The sequence below is a fragment of the Littorina saxatilis genome, linkage group LG10, assembly GCF_037325665.1.
Source record: "Littorina saxatilis isolate snail1 linkage group LG10, US_GU_Lsax_2.0, whole genome shotgun sequence".
In the NCBI taxonomy this organism is placed as follows: domain Eukaryota; kingdom Metazoa; phylum Mollusca; class Gastropoda; order Littorinimorpha; family Littorinidae; genus Littorina; species Littorina saxatilis.
The window spans coordinates 37340676-37368330 of NC_090254.1; the positions used below are offsets into that span (position 1 = coordinate 37340676).

At 43.8% G+C, this 27655-nt stretch overlaps 2 protein-coding genes and 1 long non-coding RNA gene across 3 annotated transcripts in view; all 3 read left to right on the plus strand.

Annotated features, from left to right (window-relative positions):
• LOC138978741 (uncharacterized) overlaps positions 1-27655 on the plus strand; it is a 193183-nt gene that overhangs the window by 12228 nt on the left and 153300 nt on the right. The window lies entirely within an intron of this gene.
• LOC138978735 (sodium/glucose cotransporter 4-like) lies at positions 608-18245 on the plus strand. Its single transcript, XM_070351527.1, has 8 exons — positions 608-1051; positions 1419-1628; positions 2618-2863; positions 10904-11101; positions 11633-11854; positions 12824-12961; positions 14094-14345; positions 15325-18245. The coding sequence occupies exons 1-8, from the start codon at positions 962-964 to the stop codon at positions 15580-15582; spliced, it is 1614 nt and encodes a 537-aa protein (XP_070207628.1). The 5' UTR covers positions 608-961; the 3' UTR covers positions 15583-18245.
• The window catches only part of LOC138978736 (sodium/glucose cotransporter 4-like), an 87072-nt gene continuing 86382 nt past the window's right edge, over positions 26966-27655 (plus strand). Inside the window, exon 1 of the mRNA XM_070351529.1 lies at positions 26966-27138. Within this exon, the coding sequence (XP_070207630.1) occupies positions 27127-27138 (12 nt within the window). The 5' untranslated portion in view covers positions 26966-27126. The remainder of the gene's footprint in view (positions 27139-27655) is intronic.

The window sequence follows — 27655 nt, forward strand, 5'->3', positions numbered from 1 at the left end:
TTGGCACACATGTAATGGCACCATTCTTTGCAAAATGTACAACGTTAAGTGCATGTCACATGTGTTTCTTGGACGTTACAAACGTTTACAAATTTGTCCATTCGTGGGCTCTGTTTGCTCTAAGTACTGGAACATATATATATATATATACAGATGAGGGTCTTTGTCATCGTTCTGTGAAATTTGGAGAGGCTGCTGTTAGTAGTTTTAGATTTATTGCATATTAACTGCGGCTACCCAGCAAAAACACCATAAAAAACATGAATTGTTTGCCGTTGTTCAGGATTGTGGTCGCTCTCCTTTACACGCTGGATCAGCCTGACTGCGCGGCGGATTTGAACGAAATATGTATGAACTGTTAAGTAAGACACCAAATAAACTTTTTGGTGTAAAAAATGCAATATATCATTCAGTTTAAGTTACCGTTTCGACGGTTGAAAGTGAATCATGCCGTCAAAAAACGCCATTTTTGAGGGTTGGCGTGGTCACGGACCTGTGACGTCATACCCAAATATTTCTCAGATTCCAGAAACACATTTTGGGGCAGAAGAAAGGCTGATCTTCAAATACACGTATATTTCTGACCAAAAAAACTGCTGTTTAACATCTGAGCAATACCACTGAAAAAATATCCATAACTTTTTGTGCTCAGTGTAACTGCTGCTTAACTCTTAGTTAGCCACTCTTTGGGGCGAGGGCCAAATGTAAAAAAACCAAAAACTGCTTATTTTATTACCCTCGTTCAATAAAGAATTGTCATTGTCGTTGTCATCGTACGTCCATGGGGTTACTATAAACAATTCGTAAATTCAAGTGTTGTGCAGGGAATATCATCGGGCTGGCGGGAAGCGGCGCCAAAGACGGCATCGTTGTGTCTGCGTACGGGCTGCACGCCGTTTACACGCTCTTCCTGCTAGGCTGGGTCTTCCTCCCCGTATACAAGGCCTCGGGTATCTACACCATGCCAGAGTACATGTTCAAGCGCTTCGGGGGCAGAAGAATCCGCGTCTACCTGGCCATCATGTCCCTGGCCCTGTATGTCACCACTAAGGTAAGTACCGCCTACCCCCCTCCACCCCCCCCCCCCCCCCCCCCCAACCCCACCCCCCCCCCAACCCCCCCCCCCCCCAAAAAAAAAATATTTTTAAAAAGAAATCGGTGGTTACGAAACACGACACTCTATGTCACCACTAAGGTAGGTACCGCGACCCCCCACCCGCCCAAGCCCACCCCCCCCCCCCCCCACCCCCCACCCTCCCGCCAAAGTGAAGGTTGCTTCGAATGATTGTGAAAAATTGGCCGAACAAGAACGAAGTAATACGAAACCACAACAACCTCGGCGATTTTCTCCACGAATCCCAAATCGTTGTAGTTAGCCGTCAAAATTCGTCACAGTGGGACCTGGGCTTTACTTGCAGATCGCGGCCGACTTGTACTCAGGGTCCGTGTTCATGGACCAGGCGTTGCCCGGGACGACGACGCTGTACGTGTGGGTGATCATCCTAGTGGTCATCGCTGCCATCTTAACCATCACGGGCGGTCTGACTGCCGTCATGTGGACCGACACCATCCAGACCGCCATCATGACGGTCGGGGCCTTCGTCCTCATGGTCCTCGCCTTCAAGGAGGTTCTTCTTCTTCTTCCTCTTTCTTGTTGTTGTTGTTGTTGTTGTTGTTGTTGTTGTTGTTGTTGTTGTTCTTCTTCTTCTTCTTCTTCTTCTTCTTCTTCTTCTTCTTCGTGCATGGGGTGAAACTCCCACGTTCACTCATGTTTTTGCACGTTTTTACCCCGACATTCAGGCAGCATACGCCGACTTCAGGGGGACAAAGAGGTTCGATCAGTCACACATCACGGTTGCTGTTGTGTGTGTGTGTGTGTGTGTGTGTGCGTGCGTGTGTGTGTGTGTGTGTGTGTGTGTGTGTGTGTGTGTGTGTGTGTGTGTGTGTGTGTGTGTGTTTGTTGAGAGTGACGGAGGAGCAGGTACACCGAAAGAGCCATACAACTTTCGGACATTTTCGGAAGTTTAGGACATGAACTTGGTGTTGTCTGACACCGCTATCATAAATTCCTTGCATTCAGCTCACTTCTACAGTAGTACCAACACGGTTGGCCTAGTGGTAAGGCGTCCGCCCCGTGATCGGGAGGTCGTGGGTTCGAACCCCGGCCGGGTCATACCTAAGACTTTAAAAATGGCAATCTAGTGGCTGCTCCGCTTGGCGTCTGGCATTATGGGGTTAGTGCTAGGACTGGTTGGTCCGGTGTCAGAATAATGTGACTGGGTGAGACATGAAGCCTGTGCTGCAACTTCTGTCATGTGTGTGGCGCACGTTATATGTCAAAGCAGCACCGCCCTGATATGGCCCTTCGTGGTCGGCTGGGCGTTAAGCAAACAAACAAAGAAACAAACAAACTTCTACAGTTGTAGTAAGCACCAAACTGGTAACCAGTATTCAAATTCTTAAACGCTTCCCTTGAGTGGCTACGAAGAAATAAAGAGAAAATATCGCTTGTTGTTGTCTGACTGACTGATGCCTGCCTTGACTGACAATTCGGAATTAATGCCTAGAGGTACTAGTTATAATTATGTAGGCATGATGTTTTACATCCCCACAACAGGTAGGTGGCTACGAGGAAATGAAGAGGAAGTACCCCTTGTCCATCCCCGACACTGCCATCCTCAACTCGTCCAACCCCACCTACAAGTACCGTACGTGCAACCGGCCCAGCAAGTTCTGGTTCCAGCTGATGTGGCCAGCGGGTGAGGGGACGCCCTGGACTGGCTTGGTCTTTGGCCTGACGGTCAACGCCGTGTGGTACTGGTGTAATGACCAGGTCATCGTGCAAAGAGGTCTGGCGGCCAAGGTAGCTATGCTAAGTACTTATAATCAATGTTCCCAGTACCAGTGACTATTTGTATGAAACGCCAGAACGGACTTTTTACTCCGTAGAATCTACCGCTAGATTTATGATCAATGGTATATTTCCAAAATCTACAGGTAGATTCTACCGAGTTAAAGGCAGTTTCGGCGCACATGGGGGCATTTTCTACCCGGTAGTTTGATTAGCCAATGACGGAGCTTTCTGCTCGGTAACAATCTACCGGTATCTTTTGTTCCCAGTGGCATAACTTCTACCGGTATTTTTAAGAGAGCCAATCCAGTGCAGGGATACTCGGTAGATTAGCAAAGTCAGTTGTGGCGTTCTATAATTATACATATATTTGGGACATGCCAAGGTAGCCTTTTTCTGGAGTGTTTGTGTGTTGCGGTTGTCTCGGGGGACGTTCGTTTCGAGGTGGTTGTGACAGATGAACTCCGGAAATAACTTTATCCGGTTTGTGTGGGGTTTGAAAGAGTGAATACTCTTGCTTTTAGTGATGCAATAGTTCGACACGTGCACCTTGTCCATGTGTTTGAGACACCCCCCTCGCTAGTGACTGGCCTGCAATGTCACGTTGGGAACTTTGACTCAATAAAAGCAAAAGTATTCTCTCTTTCACAACCCATACAAACTCGATTAGTCTGGGGACTCGTGGCAAGAATACACCACAATACTTCAAATCATTGAACAAATTGTAGTTTTCTCAGCAATTGCACATACAAGTACAAAGAATCGATTAAGAGGGTGACACAAGTCATCCAGTAAGTATGAAAGGGTGAACAAATTAATTAAATAAAAATCGTTTCGAAAGTAAACAACGCAGCGCGGGAGATAACTATAACACGAGTTATCCGCGACCTTGGGAATATTAGCCAATCAGATTTTAGACGTATCGCTTTGTGCGGAATACCTGTCGTCTGCTTGAAGAGCAACAGGATGGCGTTTGAGTTTGCAGAATGAAGGCGCCTGCTATATATTTTGCACCCACGACCTTGGAGTAAATGGTAAGATGCTTAACATGTATACATGCTTTTTAAGGGGGGGGGGGGGGGGGGGGCGCGAAAGTGATTGCAATGAATGCCAGATCTGTATCTGTGTCAATACGTTGAAAAACCACTTCTGGCATTTGATCAACTGAAGGGAGGTGCGCATATAAATAAGTCCTAAACTGGGTGGAGATTAGATTTTAAGATCTCCACAGATCCTGCCAGAACTTGATCGTCCTGTAGATGGTTCCAGTCTACGATCGTCCTGGGAAAATAAGAGTTCCTGTGAATGTCTGTTTTTCCAGGAATAGTTTGAAAGCAGCGTTTGTTGACACAAAATCTTGGAAACGCCTTGCTGTTTAGATCTGTTCGTGTTTACCTTGCTTTCGTTTGCATGTGGCACTGACAGTCAGAAATCAAATTGAATTTTGTACATCTTCGATATGTAATTGGTAATTAACTCTTGAATCTTGATGATGTTAATGCATGTACAGAAATCGGTACGACAGTCTATTAACATTATAGGTATCATATAAGAAAACAGACATTTGAAGTGCATGCTTCATTCAATCAACGTGCGTTTTGCGTGCGGTCACTACTGGGTTCTCTCATTCGCTGCACAGAGCCGCAGACGATCAGGTCACATATCTAATGTAACCTAATATCCTAGCCATGCGTGTTGGTACGTGTGTGTGTGTGTGTGTGTGTGTGTGTGTGTGTGTGTGTGTGTGTGTGTGCGTGCGTGTGTGTCCGTCTGTGTGTGTGTGTGTGCGTGCGTACGTGTGTGTGTGTGTGTGTGTGTGTGTGTGTGTGTGTGTGTGTGTGTGTGTGCCGTGTACGTGTGCGTACCTGTGTGGGTGTGTGTGTGTGTGGGGAGAGAGAGAGAGAGAGAGAGAGAGAGAGAGAGAGAGAGAGAGAGAGAGAGAGAGAGAATGTATGTGTGCATGTGTGTTTGTGTGTGTTTAAGTGTGGGTAGTTAAGTCGCATACAGCATTGTCTTTCATGTGATTCATTTCCTTGTTTGTCTGTATTTGATTCGGTTTTATCACTCTGGATACAGAGACGTCCCCTGATCCTTGCATCAGTCAAGAGAAAGCATGGATTCAAGACCACTGCCAAAACAACGAACGTCTTCTGAAGACGCGGTTCGCGAAGGTATGTGGCGAAAGGGTGAGGGGGTGAGTGGATATGCGTGCTCGCTTGGTGTGTGTGTGTGTGTGTGTGTGTGATTAAGTCACAGACAAAATTGTTTTGCAGTTGATTTATTGCCCTTGTTTGTTTTGAATAGGTTATCTCATCCTGGATGCAGAGACTTCCCTGGACCCTCACAATCTCCCGGATTCTGTCCAGGAAAAAAGCTTGGATCCCAGACCACTGCCAACACAAGAGGAGTCTTCAGAAGAAGCGGTTCATGAAGGTAATTCACACCCATCAATGATGGAGGCCCGTGCCCTGATCGACTGGTCTTTATGTGCGATATGCCAAACAGAAACAGAAGAAAAATTAGTAAATCCAACACAATCAAAACTTGCCAAAGCTGGCGTGCAGACTGGGTACGGTCGTGTCGTCGACAATATTTTGATACTTGAAGCCCTTGGGGATTTGTCTGTGTTTGTTTTGAACAACGTTCTCCTTGAACAAGGTAACGATATGAAGACACCATTTGAAGAGAAAAAAGCTGTATGGCCCAGAACCTGCAGGAACAAATTTGATAACCAGAACATTGCTCGTGCTGAGAAGAGATACTTGAAAGAAGAAGATAATGACCAGAAAGAACTGCATAGCCCCGTCAAAACAAGGAGGACGATAGGACCTGTGTGTGACCGCGATGAGACTTGGTTTTTTTTGCGGAAAAGATGGTACTTCTGAAAAACTTGTGAACGCATGTACATTTACCATCGAGCAAACAATTCGTGAATATGCAGAGATTGTGCAGGGCCGATCACTCTTGGGAAAATTATCAGAGGGGAATATGCATGCCTTGGACGCCAAAAATCATTCATCTTGCAAGTTGACTTTGCAGGGCCGGACCAAATGAGTTGTAAGGGGGGGGGGTTCCTCCTTTTTTGGGGGGGCAAATCAGCGAAGTGGCGAAGCCATAAGTGCGCGCCTGCTTTGCAGGCGCGCGAACTAGGGGGGTCCGGGGGCATGCTCCCCCGCAAAATTTTTGAAAAACGGTTAAAATCTGTGCAATCTGGTGCATTCTGGGCCTTGTTTTGAGGGTTAAGGTCTGTCAGTGTGAGTTGGTGGGTGGGGGGGGGGGGGGGGGGTACCTTTTTCTCATCGGATTTCACATTGAATAAAATTTGTTAGAGACACACACAAAATTTATTTTAAAAAAAATTTAAAAAAAACAACACTCAAAGCAAGGTACATGCTTTTTCCAGGGGTGGGGTTCCGGAACCCCTGGACCCCCCCCCCCCCCCCCTGGGTCCGGCCCTGCTTTGTACAATAAATCTAAAAAAAAAGCCTTAGCAGAACGGGGAATTAATGACGCACACGAACAAAATGAGTTAACAGTGTTAAGTAAACTCATTTTTTTTTATTGAAGAAGAGAGAGAAAGCAAGTCCATGTCGCTGTTCAAAATGTCTGAACTGTGCAAAGTACATGACAGCCAGTTTCGTGAGCTGGACTGTTCAAATAACAAAAAGGTTCATACAACAAGACTCAAAGAAAGACCTCTTCGTATGGTGCCAAATCTGCAAGCTCAAAGGCAAGAAAAAAGAAACAGTCCTTATTTTCGATACAGACGTCAGCAGTTTGCTGAATTTTGCAAGAACATTAGATGATGACGCATTTCATCTTGCACGTGCCGCACAGAGTGTCCGTAAAGATATCCTTTCCAAAGACTATTGTTTTGACGGTACTGTTAAGGCCTCAGCAGACGTTGTTCCTGAAAGTCTGCGTGCACACACAGGTATGATAATGCATGGAAACGTGTCTGGTTTGACTTTGACGGAGATCAACACAAGGAAAGGAGACAAGAGAAGTAAACGACCCACATCTTCAAGGTCATTTCACTCACCGTCGAGGGAAACACCACTGGCCATATATACTGGCCTTATATACCCCAGAACAAGGCAGAAGGAAGTGATGTGCTCCTGTGGCGGATCATAATACAGTAGTGACATCCAGGCCTCATAAACATCGAGATAGACAGCAGTTACAGGTGAGTTTACGTAATCAAGCGTGAAGTTCTGTATTGTTGTTTGCGGGAAAGTAAGGTTAGTGATATCAAGCTCATGATCACTCAAAATGCGTGTCAAGCGATTTAGTGACCTTGTTACCTTTCCAATGGATACATTGTTTACTCGATAAGCAGATAATATGGATCCATCAAACATTGCTGTTTTGCGAAAGTTTGAGAAGATGTCGCGTTGGCATTGTTTCTCTTTTTGCGAGTAAAACGAACAACACGGGCCCCGAAACCGAGTTTACAATTTTGTGAAAGGTGTATTTCTTTTACTGTGAACTTGAGACTGCGTGCTTTTGTGTGTTTAAAAAGTGAAAGTAGGTGACCTAGTGTTTAGCGGGCCATGCCGGGCGTTTCATGGATTTCATAGGGCACTTCCAGCGGGCCATGCCGGGCGGTTCAGGGGGCATTGGGTTAATTGTCGCAGGGGATACTTAATAATAATAATAATAATAATAAATAACTTTTCTATAGCGCGAGTCCCATCAATTGGCTCCAGGCGCTTTACAAATTGATTTTAGAATAAACTAGCACAAATCAACAAGCATACAAAGCATACATTTAACTGAGACATAACACCAAGAACCCAAGCACTAAGCAAAACTTAGCGTACAATGTTAAAAGTACACACACACACACACACACACACACACACACACACACACACACACACATACACACGCACGCACGCGCACACACAAAGATACCATTGACAAAGAGACCATAAAGCACATACAGGGTAGAGAGTTCCAAAACAGAATAGAGTTGTGGAGAGTCTACTCAGGCTAAGCAAAGGCTTTACGAAACAGGTATGTTTTGAGTTGGGTTTTGAAGGAGGAAAGGCTGCTGGAATCACGGATAGAACTTGGAAGCGAGTTCCAGACGGTCGGAATCTGGTACCTAAAGGTTCTTTCACCAAAGGTCTTGGTCCTGGTTTTGGGGATGCGAAGGAGTTTTTCAGAGGAGGATCTGAGAGAACGGGATGGCTCGTAGATACTGAGGGAATGGGACAAATTGGGGGGAAGTGATTTCTCAAAACAGCGGTACCCTAACAGAGCGAGCTTGTACTCGATTCTATACTTCATAGGAAGCCAGTGAAGGGTGGTAAGTAGGGGAGTGACATGGTCTTTCTTAGACTTCTGCAGAATGAGCCTTGCAGCACTGTTCTGGACTCTCTGTAAGCGATCAAGTTCTTCAGTGGGGAGGCCGGCAAGCAATGAGTTGCAGTAGTCAAGTCGACTCAGGATCAGAGAGGAGACAAGTTGAACAGTGGCTTGGAGTGTCAGGAATGATCTGACAGAGGAAATCTTGCGCAACTCAAAAAAGGCACATTTACAAACAAAACTAATGTGTTTTTGCATTGTCAGAGCAGAGTCCAGGTACACGCCTAGGTCCTTAACAGCGGTTTGGGAAACAATCTGAGTGTCGCCTATTGTCAGGGAAGTACAGTCAATCTGATTTAAAGCATGCCTTGAGCCTGACAGCATCACCTCAGTTTTTGAGTCATTCAGCTTGAGTTTATTGTCTATCATCCAGTCTTTAACTGACTCAATGCAGCGCTCAGTGTTTTTAACCACTTTTGGAAAATCACTGGGGGGAGCAGAATCCTCTATTTGGGTGTCGTCGGCATACTTGTGGTGTTCGCAGCCATGCCTCGAGATGACGTCAGATAGGTCCTGTGTATATAGTGTAAACAGAACCGGGCCTAGAACAGAGCCCTGAGGTACTCCGTGCTAAAAAGGATGTGTTCTGGGTCTGTTTTGCACTTTTACTAACTTGCTAATTTTGTGCGCGATTTTTGGGAATGATGCTTTATTTTTTATGACGAATATAATCGTGATGATTTAATTAAATTGTCATCCTCTCATGCCATTAGGAATACTAAAGAGCTTTCTTTTTCTCATTTTGCAAACCTGATTTTGACAAAAACTGGCAGTATAGAGACTTTAAGAATTGATGCGTTTCTTTTTATGAAGAGTATAGATTTGAAGGTCATGACCTTGTCCAATCAGTTGTGTCATCCTCTTATTCGATAGAGAATGGGAAAAGGTATATGTATGCCAATTTTGGTGCTTTGTTCAATGATATGAAGTATCCTGCCACGAGTCCCCAGACTAGATAGAGTTATTTCCGAACATCGCCTGTTGGAAATCTGTGTGATAACAAATGTTGTGTTGCAGTTGTCGCGGTAGCTTTCTTTGCGAATCGAGGTTGTTGGAAATCTGTGTGATAACAAATGTTGTGTTGCAGTTGTCGCGGTAGCTTTCTTTGCGAATCGAGGTTGTTGGAAATCTGTGTGATAACAAATGTTGTGTTGCAGTTGTCGCGGTAGAATGAGACCCGAAGGGAAGTAACTAATTTTTGACCTGAGTTCAGGATGGGTCCAAAAAGTGTTCGAGACAATCTGCAAAATTAATTCTTTAAAAATTGCTCGCTCTTTACGTAGGGCACCTAGGATGTTCCCGTTTGGTGAGCGTTCAAATGGAAGGGTGTTTGTACTGTGTGTAAAAGCCTGACAGTATCTGTGATGGTTTACGGGAGGCTTACTGTCCGGGCGTGATTCATAACAGCCGTCCAGCACCAAAACGAGGCGCCATTGTTGTAGAGGTAGAAGTCCACAAAAATAAATTCTTTGAAAATTTCTCACGCTCGACAGAAAGCAGCCTGGATGTTCCCGTTCGGTGAGCGTTCAAATGGAAGTATGCTTGTACTGTATGTAGACACACGGGGAGCTGTGTGATGGTTTACGGGAGGCTTACTGTGCCTTTAAGGATATTCAGCTGGTATTTCCTTGTTTTCACTACCTATTTTATTCATGTTTTTATTACTTAGTTAGTGGAAGAATCTTTTGTAATGTATGTTTGATGGTGTATGCTTTTAATTAAGCGTTGCTGACTATGAATGTAGATGTAAATGCTTGTATAACTGTGTTTTAATTTTAAATGTGTCAAGCGCAAAGAGCATAATTGTAAAGTTATGATGTTGCGCTATATAAATGCTCATTTATTATTATTATTATTACTATTGTTATTTGTAAAACATTTTACAAATCGCGGGGCACACACACACACACACACATGCGCACACTCACACACCCACACACACACACATGCGCACATGCACCCGCGCACACTCACACACCCACACACACGCGCGTGCGCACGCACACACACAAACACAACACAAACTCACACACACACACACACACACACACACACACACACACACACACACATAAAAGCTTGTTTTTTGTATTAGGTCACAGACCTGGAAGACCCAGGTGCAAGACAAATAATTCATATCACTGAAATGCGTGTTCCCCGTGCACCACCCAAAACATGCCCCGAGGGGCTCCGCCTCTACAAGTCGTGTCAAAACCATTCGTTCGGGTGTCCAGGAGTTTTCTTCTTCAGGCCACTGCCGCTCGTTCTCCCCGCAAACGCTACTTGTGTCAGTACCAGCGATGACGCCGAACGACAACACACCTGTCTCGGTTCAGTCGTCGTTGTCGGTCCCGTCTTCCCCGCAACGTTTGTTTGTACAATAAGCCTTGCGTATAAACATACAGTTTACGAATCGTCTAAAGTTCTTTTTGGGGGGTCGAAGAAAGACCGATTTTCATTCATTCATTCATTCTTCCGTTCGTTCGTTCGTTCGTCCCTTCGTTGGTTCGTTCGTTAGTTCGTTCGGTAGTTCGTTCGTTTATCCGTTCGCTCGCTCATTCCTTCATTCATTGATTCATTCAAACTGATTTTCTACTACTTCTATCCCTGTGAACCCATGAATGCCTTGTCACAAACTCCCATCCCACAAATCCATCCATGACAACTTCTCTCCCTCAGAACATGACCCACGCTAAGATGGGGTGCGTGCTCGCCGCCTACCTGAAGATCATGCCCATGTGGCTGTTCGTCTTCCCCGGCATGATCTCTCGCATCCTCTACCCCGATGACGTGGCGTGCAACGAGCCTGCCCGCTGCCAGCAGATCTGTGGCAAGGACAACTGTGCTGACATCGCCTACCCCGCGCTCGTGGTCAGGGTGAGTAGATCGGAGAGCATATTATTCGGCGTCTGTCTGAACATAACATATGTTACGTCTGACTGAAGTTGGTTTTTCCGGTGTATTTGTCACTACCCGGCTTATGGGAAACGGCGTTCACGTACGAGCTTTGGATAAGTTGTTCGTCTTCATTTTCGTTTCTTTTTATTATTTAATTGTTTGAAAATGTTTAGTCCTGCTTTATCCGCCCGCCCATCCATCCATCAGCCAATCAATCAATGCATCCATCAATTCCTTTGTTAGTTCTTTCTCCCGCCGATCCATCAATCAATCCATTTATCCACCCATCCATCCATCAATCCATTTATCAATCCACCCATCTACCCATCTACCCATACATCCATCCAAACATCCATCCATCCATTCTTCCATCCATCTCTCAGCCCATCCATCTATCAGCCCATCCATCTATCCACCCATCCATCTATCCACCCATCAACCATCCATAGGTACATCCCTCCGTCCATCCATCCATCAACTATCCATCCACCAGTTCACTGTATCCTGCAGCTGATGCCAAACGGCGTGCGAGGGCTGATGATGGCGACGATGATGTCTGCACTCATCTCCTCCCTCACCTCCATCTTCAACTCCACCTCCACCATCTTCACCATCGACATCTGGCACCGCGTGCGCAGGGGCGCGAGTGACGTGGAGCTCATGCTGGTGGGCCGCCTGGCCGTCCTCGTCCTCATCGTCGTCAGCATCATCTGGGTGCCCGTCGTGCGCGAGGTACGTGGGGGTCACGCAGTATTGGCGCCGGTAATTACCGGTATTTTACCGGTTGAAATGAGAAAATACCGGAAAATAATTGGCTGCCGGTATAACCTACTGGTTGATTTTTTTATCTACTGTTTTTTTTCGCTGGTAAAACAACAAAACCAGTACTCTGAGTTGGACTCTTACTGGTTCCAATGACCAGCCTGCCGGGTTGTTTCTGAATAGTTTGCATCATAAAAGTTCGAGTACCGGTTTGAACAAATAATTATTAGCGCCATCACTGGTCGCGGTCAAACCTGCCCAGCGTTGATGTGCACGAGAAAGGTTTTTGTAATTTTTTATAATATTTTTTTGCCTTATTTATTTTTCTTGGCACGAGAAAGTTAATTACCAACCGTTTGGGAACCAGCTGCGGAGTCGGATTGGCTGAAACCTCAAACAAAGCTCAGTCAATGGGCGAATTCCGGAAATATCTCTGTTGGGATTTTTATCGGTTATGGATAATATCGAACAAATATCAACTGCCAATCGGTCAATTATCAAACCATTCAGTCGGTAAATCAATAACTCTGTCAACCAATCAGTCGGTAAATCAATATCTCAACCAATCAGTCAGTCAATCAATCATCACACGTAGGGATCAAATCACCAAAGGGAAGTAAGCGCTCTAAATGCATACGGCATGTGTAATGGAGTAAGCGAGAGTTATACGGAACCAATCTCCTGGCACCTGAGAGAATAACAAGCATTGAAATGAACAAGCGACTTTCGACTTCTCTTTGGTTATTTGATCTCTACATAGCGCTCTGCCTCATTAGTTTCAGATTTTCACACGTAGTGGTTTTGTTGCCGGTGTAACACGAAATTTTTACTCCACGAAAAATTTACTCCGGAGTAAAAATTTCGTACGAAATTCTCCGGAGTAAAAATCGCGTGGGAGTAATTTTCTCGTGTAAGACCGGGGTGTTGTTCTTTTTACAGAGAAAGACACTGTTCGAATACATCCAAAAGATGACGGCCTACCTGGGAGCCCCCGTGTGTGCAGCCTACGTGGTGGCCGTGCTGTGGAAGCGGGCCACGGAGCCTGCCATCTTCTGGTCCATGATGTCTGGTACAATTGTAAGTCGCGATCCTCATGGAGGGGTCTCGTCGTCGTAATCTGGTGTAGAGAATGTTGTGTGCCCCACGTTTATTTTGACATGCAAGTCCATTCTTTGGTCCATGATGGCTGATCAAGTGGTTAGTCCTCACAACTGGGTCTAACCCACTTGAAATCACGGTCCTAGTTGTATACTATGGCCTTCCATTGTGCGATCATCACAAAATATTTCACCGAATGTTCATACGAGTCGGCAACTGTTAATAATCTATTTTATGTTGTACGTCAAATCGCGATTTGTAAGTTCCACGAAGTAGTTTCACAGAGCGTGCGGCTGATGGGGTTTATGTCATTGTCGACAAAAAATGTGCAATCCCAGTAGGTAGACTTCCTGTAGGGGGATTCCCTTTATACAGGGAATCCCACAGGTGGGAGCTCCTGGAAGCGTTTTGCCGATCTCGCTGAAAGTCACATGATGCTTAGCGACATCGGTAGAATTTGTTTTTCGATCTTTTTGGGTATTTCACGTCTCGAACACCACTTTAACATATACGATATCGATTAACACAAACAAAACAGCGAAGACGTCTCTTTTTGACTCTCTCTTTCCAAGCAATATCTCTGACGTCAGCCACAAAGACAAAGTTCGAAAAAACGTAATAACGTGAACAATGGCGTCACGAAAAAATGCTGTCCCTTCTTTTGTAGATCTCCCTCGGGAAGTTACAAAGAATTTCGAGAACGAAGTTGGTTTCGGTGGCTTCAACATATCAGCAGTAGAAAATCAATGGAAAGGTCAACGCCAGGCTGTGTATGTTTCGGTATCGTATATCATTAAGGTCGAAGCGCAAACGTAGCCCTTCCGTGTTCACGATGACTCGAAAGTCGTTTGTTCATTTCAATGCTTGTTATTCTCCCAGGTGCCAGGAGAATGGTTCCGACTAACTGTTACTTACTCTAAAACATATGTCGTATGCATTTAGAGCGCTTACTGGCCTTTGTTTAGTAGATCTCTAAACAGCGCTCTGCCTCCTTTGTTTAGGCCAAACAAAAATATATGTTGGTGTAGGGTAACGTGACCAAAAAAGATAGGGTCGGTATATCTGCCGTGTTGTTTCTTCTTTTATTTCTTCTCCTGGCTTACCCTTTCAGGTCGGGGTAGTGCGGTTCTTCTGGGAGCAGTACGGCGTGGTTGGGGCAAAGTGCGGGGAGGATGTGACGCAGCCGGCGGGTGCCGACGCTGTCCTGAAGCTGCACTTCCTGCACTTCGGGGCGCTGCTGTTTGTGTTCACCGCCCTGTTGATCGTGGCCATCAGCCTCGTCACCAAGGCCCCTGGCGAGGAGTTCTACATGGGCAAGACGTTCTCCACCAGACACTGCCTCCACGTCGAGGAGAAAGAGGAGGTCGGTGTCGAGGGGTGGGAGAAATGGTGGCGGTGGGGCTGGGGGATGGGGGGGGGGGGGGGGGGGGCGGCTGCTTAGAGTTTGTGGTTTCTAGTGTACTTTCAAAGCCGGCTGCTGTAGAGTTTGTGGTTTCTAGTGTACTTTCAAAGCCGGCTGCTGTAGAGTTTGTGGTTTCTATAGTGTACTTTCAAAGCCGGCTGCTGTAGAGTTTGTGGTTTCTAGTGTACTTTCAAAGCCGGCTGCTGTAGAGTTTGTGGTTTCTATAGTGTACTTTCAAAGCCAGCTGCTGTAGAGTTTGTGGTTTCTAGTGTACTTTCAAAGCCGGCTGCAGCAGCTGTAAAGTTTGTGGTTTCTATAGTGTACTTTCAAAGCCGGCTGCTGTAGAGTTTGTGGTTTCTATAGTGTACTTTCAAAGCCGGCTGCTGTAGAGTTTGTGGTTTCTATAGTGTACTTTCAAAGCCGGCTGCTGTAGAGTTTGTGGTTTCTAGTGTACTTTCAAAGCCGGCTGCAGCAGCTGTAAAGTTTGTGGTTTCTATAGTGTACTTTCAAAGCCGGCTGCTGTAGAGTTTGTGGTTTCTATAGTGTACTTTCAAAGTCGGCTGCTGTAGAGTTTGTGGTTTCTATAGTGTACTTTCAAAGCCGGCTGCAGCAGCTGTAAAGTTTGTGGTTTCTATAGTGTACTTTCAAAGCCGGCTGCTGTAGAGTTTGTGGTTTCTATAGTGTACTTTCAAAACAAACAAAGACGCTTGTCGTACATGCAGTATTGGCAGTAAATAAAACAATCAGAAACATTGACTCTCTCGCGCGCGCGCGCACACACACGCACATGCACGCACACACACACACAGACCCACACACACACACACACACACACACACACACACACACACAAATCCCACTTTAACTGAACGTTCACCCTTCGTCTCTTGACTTAAACCTTCAAGCCCACTTTATTTGTCCCATATCTGACTCAACGCAGAACGTGGAGAAGGACCTACCGCCGCAGTACTTCCGCAAACTGATGGGCGACAAAACGCTGCAGCAACAGCCGTTCCGAGTGCGGGCCATCCTGTGGATGTGTGGCGTGGAGAACATGGTTCAGCCCGAGGAGAACGCCGTCATGCACGCGATGAACCGCTCCATCTTCGAGGAGACCAGGATGTCCTACGTCATGCACGTAAACATCGGCGTAGCGCTTGTCTTCATCACGGGATACTGGGCCTTCTACAGCGTCTAGTCAACCACTGATTTATGAAGCCAGTTGACAACGGGGAAAAGTTAACAATTTGAATCTACAGTAGCCTTCGTCTTTATCACGGGATACTGGGCTTCTACAGTAAGTCCCACTGAGTTGTGAAGCCAGTAAACAATTTGAATCTACAGTAGCCTTCGTCTTTATCACGGGATACTGGGCTTCTACAGTGCCGTGCCTAGTCCCACTGAGTTTTGAAGCCAGTAAACAATTTGAATCTACAGTAGCCTTCGTCTTTATCACGGGATACTGGGCTTCTACAGTGCCTAGTCCCACTGAGTTTTGAAGCCAGTAAACAATTTGAATCTACAGTAGCCTTCGTCTTCATCGCAGGATACTGGGCTTCCACAGTAAGTCCCACTGAGTTTTGAAGCCAGTAAACAATTTGAATCTACAGTAGCCTTCGTCTTCATCGCGGGATACTGGGCCTTCTACAGTGTCTAGGACCTTCTACAGTGTCTAGTTCCACTGATTTTTGAAGCCAGTGGGGAAAAGTTAACAAGAATCGACAGTAGCCTTCGTCTTTATCACGGGATACTGGGCTTCTACAGTGCCTAGTCCCACTGAGTTTTGAAGCCATTAAACAATGTGAATCTACAGTAGCCTTTGTCTTCATCGCGGGATACCGGGCTTCCACAGTAAGTCCCACTGAGTTTTGAAGCCAGTAAACAATTTGAATCTACAGTAGCCTTCGTCTTTATCACGGGATACTGGGCTTCTACAGTGCCTAGTCCCACTGAGTTTTGAAGCCATTAAACAATGTGAATCTACAGTAGCCTTCGTCTTCATCGCGGGATACCGGGCTTCCACAGTAAGTCCCACTGAGTTTTGAAGCCAGTAAACAATTTGAATCTACAGTAGCCTTCGTCTTCATCGCGGGATACTGGGCCTTCTACAGTGTCTAGGACCTTCTACAGTGTCTAGTTCCACTGATTTTTGAAGCCAGTGGGGAAAAGTTAACAATTTGAATCGACAGTAGCCTTCGTCTTTATCACGGGATACTGGGCTTCCACAGTGCCTAGTCCCACTGAGTTTTGAAGCCATTAAACAATTTGAATCTACAGTAGCCTTCGTCTTCATCGCGGGATATTGGGCCTTCTACAGTGTCTAGGGCCTAGCTTCTACAATGTCTAGTTCCACTGATTTTTGAAGCCAGTGGGGAAAAGTTAACAATTTGAATCTACAGTAGCCTTCGTCTTCATCGCGGGATACTGGGCCTTCTACAGTGTCTAGGGCCTTCTACAGTGTCTAGTTCCACTGATTTTTGAAGCCAGTGGGAAAAAGTTAACAATTTGAATCTACAATAGCCTTCGTATTCAATGCGGGATACTGGGCCTTCTACAATGTCTAGTCTCACTGAGTTTTGAAGCCAGTGGCGAATGGGGAAAAGTTAACAATTGGAATCTACAGTCACTGAGTACTCTACGGTCTATGCTACAGTAGCCTTCGTCTTCATCGAGGGATACTGGGCCTTCTACAGTGTCTAGGGCCTTCTACAGTGTCTAGGGCCTTCTACAGTGTCTAGGGCCTTCTACAGTGTCTTGTTCCACTGATTTTTAAAGCCAGTGGGGAAAAGTTAACAATTTGAATCTACAGTAGCCTTCGTCTTCATCACAGTATACATTGTTTATAGAAATAAACCTAATATATAAAGCCAATGGGAAGTGGGGGGAAATTTAACAATGTGAATCTACGGTTTATAGAAATCAACCTAATTTATGAAGCAAGTAGGAAAAGTGGAAAACTTAACAATGTGAATCTATAGAAATCAACTTGATTTTTGAGGCAAGTGGGGAAAGGGGAAAACTTAACAATGTGAATCTACGATTTATAGAAATCAACCTGATTTTTTAAGTGAGTGGGGGATTGGGAAAAGTGAGAAATGTGAAACTGTTCCTTGATCGCGCACACCAACACCCCGTTGATAAAGCAAATGGGAAAATTGGGAAAAGTGAGCAATGTGAATCTACAGTAGCCTTGATCATGCATGCCAATATCCCGACTGTTTATAGAAATCAACCTGATTTATGAAGCCAGTGGGGAAAGGGGAAGAGTTAAAAAATGTGAAAGTACTCCTGGATTATGCATGCCAAAATTGGCGTGGCTTTCATCTTCATCGTGGGATGCGGGACATTCTACATTGTTTAGGCACTGTTTAAACGGAACAGAAAACATCAAGCCGATTGAAACAAGTGAGGAATTGGGAAAAGTAAACAATATGAATCTACTTATATTTATAGTCATTAACGTCAACATGCCTGTTTTGCCATCGTATTTTTCACGGGATGGATACTGGCCATTTTTATTGTCAATATAGTGCTTGTCGAAGATAAAAATGATAGAGGCAGGAGACATTTCAGGGCAATGGGCTTGCAGACCGAGCACCAGTTTCCATGGCGTTGCTGGACCAAAGCTGTAGTTTCATATTTTTGTCACAATAACAAAAATCAGTCAATGCGTCCCCAGTGTACACTGCATCAGTGTAGTGGGAATGCAGATATGTATTACAAATTTGCAAATTGGTGAAATAGGTTAAATTTCTTAACACCTATTTTTGTCAATTTTTCTACTACTGAAAAGTGTTATCATGGAAGCTTATTTGTAAAGAAAATGTGATATTATTATACATGAATCAGCTGCACATGATCTTCCTGGTGTTTTCTCCATGTTCGTGTGTGTCTGTGTGTGTCTGTCTGTGTGTCTGTCTGTGTGTATGTGTCTGTCTGTGTGTGTGTGTGTGTGTGTGTGTGTGTGTGTGTGTGTGTGTGTTCGATCGCGAGCAACAGGAAAACTACATTGTTGTTGAGGTAAGCTACATATGTGTGTGTGTGTGTGTGTGTGTGTGTGTGTGTGTGTGTGTGTGTGTGTGTGTGTGTGTGTGTTAGGGAGGCCCACAGAGAAAATCCAAAATGGCGGCCACAGCCGTGAATTTCTTTTACTTTTCTCTGAAGATTTAAAAGGCTAAATAAATATTTTGAAAACGTCAAACAACTTGCAAGGGTTTCTCCAGTTGTTGTTCTTTTGAATGATTGTTTGTATGTGAACATCCTGTTTTTGTTTCATGAGTAAAACAAGTCCCGAACTTGCCCCAAAACGCTATCTTCCGCTTCGGACTTAGCCGCAGACGAGGTGTACAGGGAAAAAGCCATTTGACGTCGCGGCAAGCGGAACACTCGAAATCGTCACCCAAGTTCCAAGAGCGCGCGTAGGAAAACTATTTAAAGTACAATACTGAAATTTAGTGTGGCATAAGATCAACCCTTTGTTATGATGTATGTGGAAGAGCGACTTATCAACATTTTATTAACGTCTTGAAAAAGGGTGGTTTCTGAACACAGTGTTTTACTTTTTACACAGATATTTCTGGAAATCGCTCTTTTCTGTCAATAATTTCAAAAGGCCAATCTACCAGGACAATGTCTTATCTAATCAATATGTGCATTACTTTAACCGGGCCAACCGATTGAAGTGAAGGAATATTTCAACCTTTGCGCCGTCCAAGGCCGAATCGCGTATGTTCTGAGATCTCGCAAGGAAAAAGTATTAGACGCAGTTTAATGACATTTTGCATACCATCAGATCAATCCTTTGTAATTATGTATTCCGCAGAGCGACTCATAATTACTATTAACATGTTGTGAATATAGTTGATTCTGAACACAGTGTTTTTGACACAGGCGTTTTTGGAAATCGCTCTTTTCTCTCAGTAATTTTAAAAGGCTAATCTACAAGAAGAACATCTTTTCTCATCAATACGGGCTATACTTTGACCGGGCCAATCGATTGAAGTGAAGCGATTATTCCAACGGCTGCGCCGCCGAAGGCTGAATCAAGTCATAATAGAGAGTGAAAACGCTATTTGACGTCCTATGCGATGCTAACTTTTGTCTGTCTGTGCGTGCGTATGTATGTATGTATGTATGTATGTATGTATGTATGTATGTATGTATGTTTGTATGTATGTATGTCTGTATGTATACTAGATGATTACCCGCTTCGCCGGGTGGATCGCGAGACGGAGTGTGCAGCGTGGCGGTTCGCCGGCTTAGAGCACTGTTGACGTGATTGACGCCACACGAAGGAAGGGAGATAAACGCGCAAAACACTGAAGAAGATAAGGAAGAGTTACTGGGAATGGATCTACAGAAAAACCAAAAAACAGCTGACTGGTTTGTGTCGTGTGTGATATGTAGACCAGGTCAGGGGTCAAGGTTAGGTCAGATCGCGTGAAGGATTGTGGTATAGATACAGTTATCACCGAGCTGCAGTTCGCCGATTCGGAGAAGACGACTCATGATTTCACATTGTTCGGTTTCGTAGCTCCAGAAAAATAGATAAAGAAGATACCAAAGGAGATTTCCTACAGGTTAATCTGCACAGCGTGTTTCCAGTGTCTGCGCGAGGAAGCGCTGTCGAAAGCGCAGTGTCGATCTGGCCATCTGGCAGCCGTGTCCCCGTAAGTAGGCTACAGACAGACAGATCTAGATCTAGTGTCTCGCACTCTTGCACCGTATCACTTATGCTTACTGTGTGTGTGTATGTGTGACGGAGTGATTGAGTTTGTGTTACTGTTTGTCGATTTCTTACGTGAGCCTTGAAGGCTTCGCCTCTTGTTTGTTTGTTTGTTTGCTTAACGCCCAGCCGACCACGAAGGGCCATATCAGGGCGGTGCTGCTTTGACATATAACGTGCGCCACACACAAGACAGAAGTCGCAGCACAGGCTTCATGTCTCACCCAGTCACATTATTCTGACACCGGACCAACCTGTCCTAGCACTAACCCCATAATGCCAGACGCCAGGCGGAGCAGCCACTAGATTGCCAATTTTAAAGTCTTAGGTATGACCCGGCCGGGGTTCGAACCCACGACCTACCGATCACGGGGCGGACGCCTTACCACTAGGCCAACCGTGTCGGTAAATAAATAGAGTGGTAGTTATTTGAGACGGTGTAAACTCTCCAGTGGAAAGGGTGTTTGTTTACATGCGCTTTAGTAAGGTACGGCACAGAATGTGCGTGCTTTAGCTAGATTATAGTTTTTACTTCAATCTGCTTTGGGGAATAATAATAATAATAATAATAATAATAAGAACATTTATATAGCGCTAAATCAAAAACTTTCGTTAAAAAGGCTTGCTCTAAGCGCTTGACATCTAAACTAAAACGTCATTCACACTCTTTGCAATGATGTACAAGAACTTCATGTCACACTCTTTCATTCAGTATAGCACCATTCACACAGTTGTTATTCTGTACAAGACAATAAGTTAGTCTAACATTTAAAATGTTCATAAGATGAAAACAAGAGAAAACCAGACTGATTAAAACAACTGCTTAGTACTAACAAAGCATGAATCTTAATGATAACGTAATACATATTTAACTGTTAAGACCATAAAAAACCTATATGCTAAAATAACTTCGAACTTTTAAGAACTTCTTATAAGATACACAGCACATCTAGATAAACACCAGAATGATAAAACAAAAGGCAACTCGTTAAAACTATTAAATGCATCAATGTCTAAAACACAAAAGACTCAAATATAAGATACACAATTCTCTAGAATTGTTTATTAAAACTGAAACCGACCTGCTCAAAGTAAACCATACCCACCCCCTCCCTACCCACCCCCAACCCTCCTCCTACACTAAATACTAATTATTTCTACTCTTAACTTCCCAACTACACGTTATCCATAAACTATGCACAGGAACATGTGTGTCAGCATTATGTGGCACCGACATGACTTGTGCATATCTAGCCTACAGCTAAGGGTTAAAGTTAAAGGACTACTGCAGTGAAAAATTATATTTATAATAATTTAAAACAAAAGACAAAATAACAAGCTGAATAGAGATGGAACCGTTACAGAACAGGATGGCAAAATGTTGCGACTTTAGGAGTTGTGTTTCTGGAAGAGGTGAGTTTTGAGTGCTCGCTTGAATGACTGTACTGACTGAGAGTGGCGAATGTGAGAGGGGAGAGAGTTCCATTGAGTAGATGCGCAAAATGCAAAAGTGCGTTGTCCATATGCTTTTGATTTTGTGTGTGGGATGACTAGGGTGCGGCTATCAGAAGAGGAGCGGAGTTGTCTAGCAGGAGTGTATACAGTGAGAAGTTCAGAGAAAGCAGGAGACGAGGCAGAGAAGAAATGAAAGCAGAGAGTGGACAGTTTGTATTCAATGCGGGCTTGGATGGGTAACCAGTGGAGTGTGCGGCGAAGTGGTGTGACATGATCTTTTTTTCGTGCTTTGCATGCTGCAGAATTTTGAACTTTCTGTAGTTTGTGCAGGAGGTAGAGTGGACAGCCAGAGAGAAGAGAGTTACAGTAGTCAAGTTTAGAAAGAACAAGAGAGCAGACTAGAGTGTTTGTAGTTTGAACGGACAGTGTATGGCGGATGGTTGCGATCTTGCGGAGTTCAAAATATGCGGACCTACAGGATGTTGGAGATGTGCTTGTTGAGTGTCATGTCTGAGGAGATGGTGAAGCCGAGGTTTCTAGCTGAAGAAGAGAAAGAGATGTCGGTATTTCCTACTTGGACTAGGAATGTGTACTATTAGGACTAAAATGTAAATTAATGTTGGACTCGTGACACAGGATAGTAGAAGATGAAAACCGCTTGCTTATTAAAGCCCCAGTCCGTCTCAAATGGTTTACAGAACTATTTAAATCTTCTCGTGAAAAAGCAGTACTAACCTTATCGAACACGTTCACTTGCAATAACATTTAATAGCATTAAATAACACAGTTCGTTTGAATGGCTGATTTAGCTCGCGTAAACCACACACCTGTTTTCGTGGTTTATCTAACCCCTGAGCCATCGTGAACCCGTGTGATCCACTTAACTTTCCTTTTTTTTCTCCTCACAATTTAGTGGTCAGTTTGTGATTTCAATGCGACTGTATCTGCAATAGCACGTTATTGTCTACCTCTGAATCTAAATCGCAACAAACGGCTGTGAGTCACACGAACTGAGCAGTGGCGGTTGACTGTTCGAAGAAACTGGCGACATGCAGAACATTCGTCTGCTACGAGAAACACGTTTTGCGGGACACACTTCCGGGCTATCTTTTTTTAAACTTTCAAAACTTCGAGTTGTACTAATCTTGTCTTGATGAAAAAATAATTATTATATGATTTAAGAATGTTTGTGTAACAAGCTGTCAAGTTATTATTTAGATTTTAAAAGTTAGGTCAAGCGCCAGATCGCCGTTAGGTCTAGCGCCAGATCGCGCCGTCCGATTGTCTGATCAGACAATCCGGCTGGCCACACAAAAATGATTTCTTTGAAAATTGCTCGCTCTTTACGTAGGGCACCCAGGATGTTCTCAAGCGGTGAGTGTTCAAATGAAAGGGTGTTTGTACTGTGTGTAAAAGCCTGACAGTGACAATGTCTGTGATGGTTTACGGGAGGCTGACTGTGCCTTTAATGTTTATATAATTATTTAGCAAAGTTACGGAACACTTTCTAGCAATTCATTGCAGGTGTTTCTTAATGACAGTACAGCAAATGTCCCTTGAACATTTTAAGGTCCAGATCGTCAGAAAACGTTCCCAAATTGGCTGCTTGTGTGCTGTTTCTTTTACACGAGAAACGACTATCCCTCCACTAAGTCACATACCAAAATTCAAAACCCTGACTGCTTGCTGGGGTGAGTTTGAATATGTTGATGAAATAATGTTCGAATAAGGCACCAGCGCCTTACATGAAATTTTTTTTTTAAATTACCACTGTGCACAGAAAGCACCGATGCTGCTTATTTTTGGTATGTGACCAAGTGGAAGAACGGTTTTATCCCAGGTAAAGCATGACAAGATCTGAAACGGTGAGGTGAACTGTTTACACGAGGCGAGGTGGGTCTTGAGGTTGTTTTTGTTCACGGACAGACCCATGCATACAGAGAGATACTGTTCTGAACGAATACTCACCGATTACATCATACAGGTAAACAGGAGAGGCAAAACCACTTCAAAACTCTAATAGTGTGAGATTATCCGTGTCATGAATGATTTTTAGAGCGCGCTAAAAGCAAAAGAGGTGCTGCTTTCCTATGTATGACACAAAAACTGCCAAACTGAATACGCGGTGCCACCGTAACGTCTTTGTGATCTCGTCTGTATTCAGTGACACTTAGTTACAATAGTCGCACAGCTATGTCTGAATAGATCTGCTTTGCATCAGTCATTTCAACTTTTCTTCTTGTAGATTCAAATTCTTCGTTATTTTGTGTGCTTGCTTTCCGACTTTGCTTGCATGGGTAGAAAAAAGCATTCTCCATACTACAATATCCCCGTACCCTACCCCACCTCTTACTTATACCTCATACTTTGCTTTTTGACCTATGCAGAATATTCACTTATCGCTAACATGAACTTTGGTAATGGAAAAAAAACAAGCCCTTAAAGTGGTAAAAAAAAACCTTTCTCAACTTTTTTTTTTTAAACATACAATTTTACATTGAGTGTTTCCGGGTTTAAGAATACTGCTTCAACAATTAAATAGTTGACTTTGTACGAAAAAGACCTTCAATTTAGTATATCACATCATATGTTTACCTTGAAAAGAAACGATGTTTCGTGTGTACGCTTTTTGAGAATTTAGCGTTATTATACATCAGGATCGCGTTATATTTCAGTTAGCTGAAAATACTTCTTAAATGCACTTTTAAGGTCAAATTTGATATTTTTGTCATAACAACATTTCTCCTAATAAAATGATAAGAAAAAATCAATTTGTTCTAACTTTTTTCAATTTGTCAGCCTGTACAGACTCTCAAGTTTAAAAAAAAAAAGGGATTCTTGCCCGCTTTTAAAGTTTAATAACTCTCAATGTATTAATCGTACAGACTTCATATTTTGTACAACACTTTTAAAAGTACTTTGACATACACAACATAACTTACAGGACAGCTGTTCAATTTTAAAGGTAATTACAGCACTGTAAAAATGCCTCGATATGCACTTTTTACCCTTGAAGACAATGGGCCTATCTTGGGGGATGTTATTCCAGAGGCGGATCACAGACCGAAAGAACGACGTTCTGTGCGGGACTGTGGGACCTGGAGTCTGGTGGTGTGCCCCCTGGTGTTGATCTTGGGACCGGTGTCAGTGTGCCTTCCCTTGGGACTACCTCGACCAGTCCACTCATGATTTTGTACATCATGGTTGCCTCGGTCGCGGTGCGCCGTTGTATGAGGGGGTCCAGCTTGAGCCTGGAGACGAGTTCCGTTGCACTACTGGTGGGTTTGAAGTCGTGCAGGATCCTCCTTGCAGAACGACGCTGCGTCATCTCCAGGCTGTCGGACAGGCCCTTCTGACGTGGGTCCCAGACTGGTGAAGCATACACCAAGACCGGTCCCACCAGTCCCTTGTAACAGGTGGCCTGAACAGGATGGGGGCAGGCCCTGAGGTTTCGGTAGACAAAGGCACTGGTTTTGTTTGCCTTTGCTGAGGTTGCCTGGATGTGCAGAAAGTCGACCCCCCCCCCTCACTCAATCGCCCATGCTTGTTAATGCTTGAAGTTGAACTTTAGTGCATTAAATTCATACTCATAGCTCAGAATTCACTGCAATTACACTTAGTGACTTAGAGCCTCCAATTTTGCAGAACCTGCCCAATGTGAGCTTAACAAGTCATTTTCGAAATCTTTGAAGTTACGGAATGAACAGAATGAACTGTAAAGATACTTAAAACAAAAACCACTATCAACTATCAAGCATGGTTTTCGCATCAACAAACAACAAGTCGCGTAAGGCGAAAATACAACATTTAGTCAAGTAACTGTCGAACTCACAGAATGAAACTGAACGCAATGCAACGCAGCAAGACCGTATACTCGTAGCATCGTCAGTCCACCGCGCACGGCAAAGGCAGTGAAATTGACAAGAAGAGCGGGGTAGTACTTGCGCTGAGAAGGATAGCACGCTTTTCTGTACCTCTCTTCGTTTTAACTTTCTGAGCGTGTTTTTAATCCAAACATATCATATCTATATGTTTTTTGAATCAGGAACCGACAAGGAATAAGATGAAGGTGTTTTTTAATTGATTTGGACAATTTAATTTTGATAATAATTTTTATATTTTTAATTTTCAGAGCTTGTTTTTAATCTAAATATAACATATTTGTATATTTTTGGAATCAGAAAATGATAAAGAATAAGATGTCCGTAAATTTGGAACGTTTTATAAAAAAAATTTTTTTTTTTACAATTTTCAGATTTTTAATGACCAAACTCACTCATTAGTTTTTAAGCCACCAAGCTGAAATGCAATACCAAACCCCGGCCTTCGTCGAAGATTACTTGACCAAAATTTCAACCAATTTGGTTGAAAAATGAGAGCGTGACAGTGCCGCCTCAACTTTCACGAAAAGCCGGATATGACGTCATCAAAGACATTTATCGAAAAAATGAAAAAAACTCTCATGTCAAATTTCATAAAGATCGGTCCAGTAGTTTGGTCTGAATCGCTCTACACACACACACAGACAGACAGACACACACACACACACACACACACACACACACACACACACACACACACACACACACACACACACACACACACACACACACACATACACCACGACCCTCGTCTCGATTCCCCCCTCTACGTTAAAATATTTAGTCAAAACTTGACTAAATATAAAAAGCGGCGGCCATCTTTGATGCACATTTTCAAGGGATAACTGAATATTACGTGTGCGAATTCTCTCCCTTTGCGTACGACGACAGTCTTTTTCCTCGATTACTAATGACCAAATTATTTATGTATGCTTAATCACGAAGCACAATTAGTCAATCATTCCACGAATGAATCATGATTTTTTGGGGGACTTGTATCAAAACAATTCACTGAATAATTCACTTACTCTCACGATCCCGGCTGGCAGCATGTCACTACTAAGTACAACTGAAACGAGAAAAAGAGCCAACAATAATATCGAATGTAACAGTGGTATTGATGTCAACCTAAAAATAGAATAATCTAAACTCTAAATGATCGAATGACATTTCTTACCATTCTGATTCGATTCAATTTTCCTTCCAGCGGCACATGGAACAGAGATCTGTAGCAACCACACAGCCTGACCGGAAGCTGCTGAAAGGGACTACATGATTGGCTCAAATTCAGTGCCCTGTCTCCACTTCCTTCCTATTTTGTAAAGTACCTTTTGATTGAGACTAAGTTTCATCCAACTTTACATTGTTTAGTCGAAAATGTGACCATGACATCATTATTTTGCAATAAACTTCGTCACCTATTGCGCATAGTTTGACTCGTTCCAAGAACGCTGCTTCCGGATTTGCATATCGACGGTTTGTTAACATCTCAGTCATCTTTGTCCAGAAGAAATCAAATTTACAGCAAGTAATTTGAGTCTTCTGTGACACGAATGTGATGGCAACGAGCAAGACATAGATGTGTGATTAATACCGCGGCAGTATGCTGTTATCCTGTCGTTGAGAGGTTCACTGCAATTGTCCAGCGGTCAAGTCTCAGGTTTCACACGGAACTCTCATCATGGGGATGGTGGTATGTATCCTTGGCGGATTATGTAGAGGTTACATGCCGAGTCTCAGTGATTATTAAAAATAATGGTCGAAGTTGGCGGATCATGAAAAATGCGAGCTTCAGCTCTGTTGTAGATTTGAGAAAACAAAAGAATTAAGTAGAAGTGCAACGCCAAGGCACTGCATACCCCAGCGAAAGACAAACCTCTCTCTTACCGTCTCTGTCTCTCTGTCTCTCTGTCTCTGTCTCTGTCTCTCTCTCTCTCTCTCTCTCTCAAACACACACACACACACACACACACACACACACACGCACACACACACACACCCCAAGTTACACACGTGCCCACATACGCACTCACTCACTCTCTCACACACACTTCATACACACAAAGTGACAAACGATGAACGTTTGTGCACGGCAGATCTAGATTCAGAAAACAACCGAACTGATGGATTTTATATGGAGATTCATGTGTTCAGGCCTGTAGTTGTTAATTTAAATGCGGTGTTGTATTGTTTGCTCCAGAGATCTATAT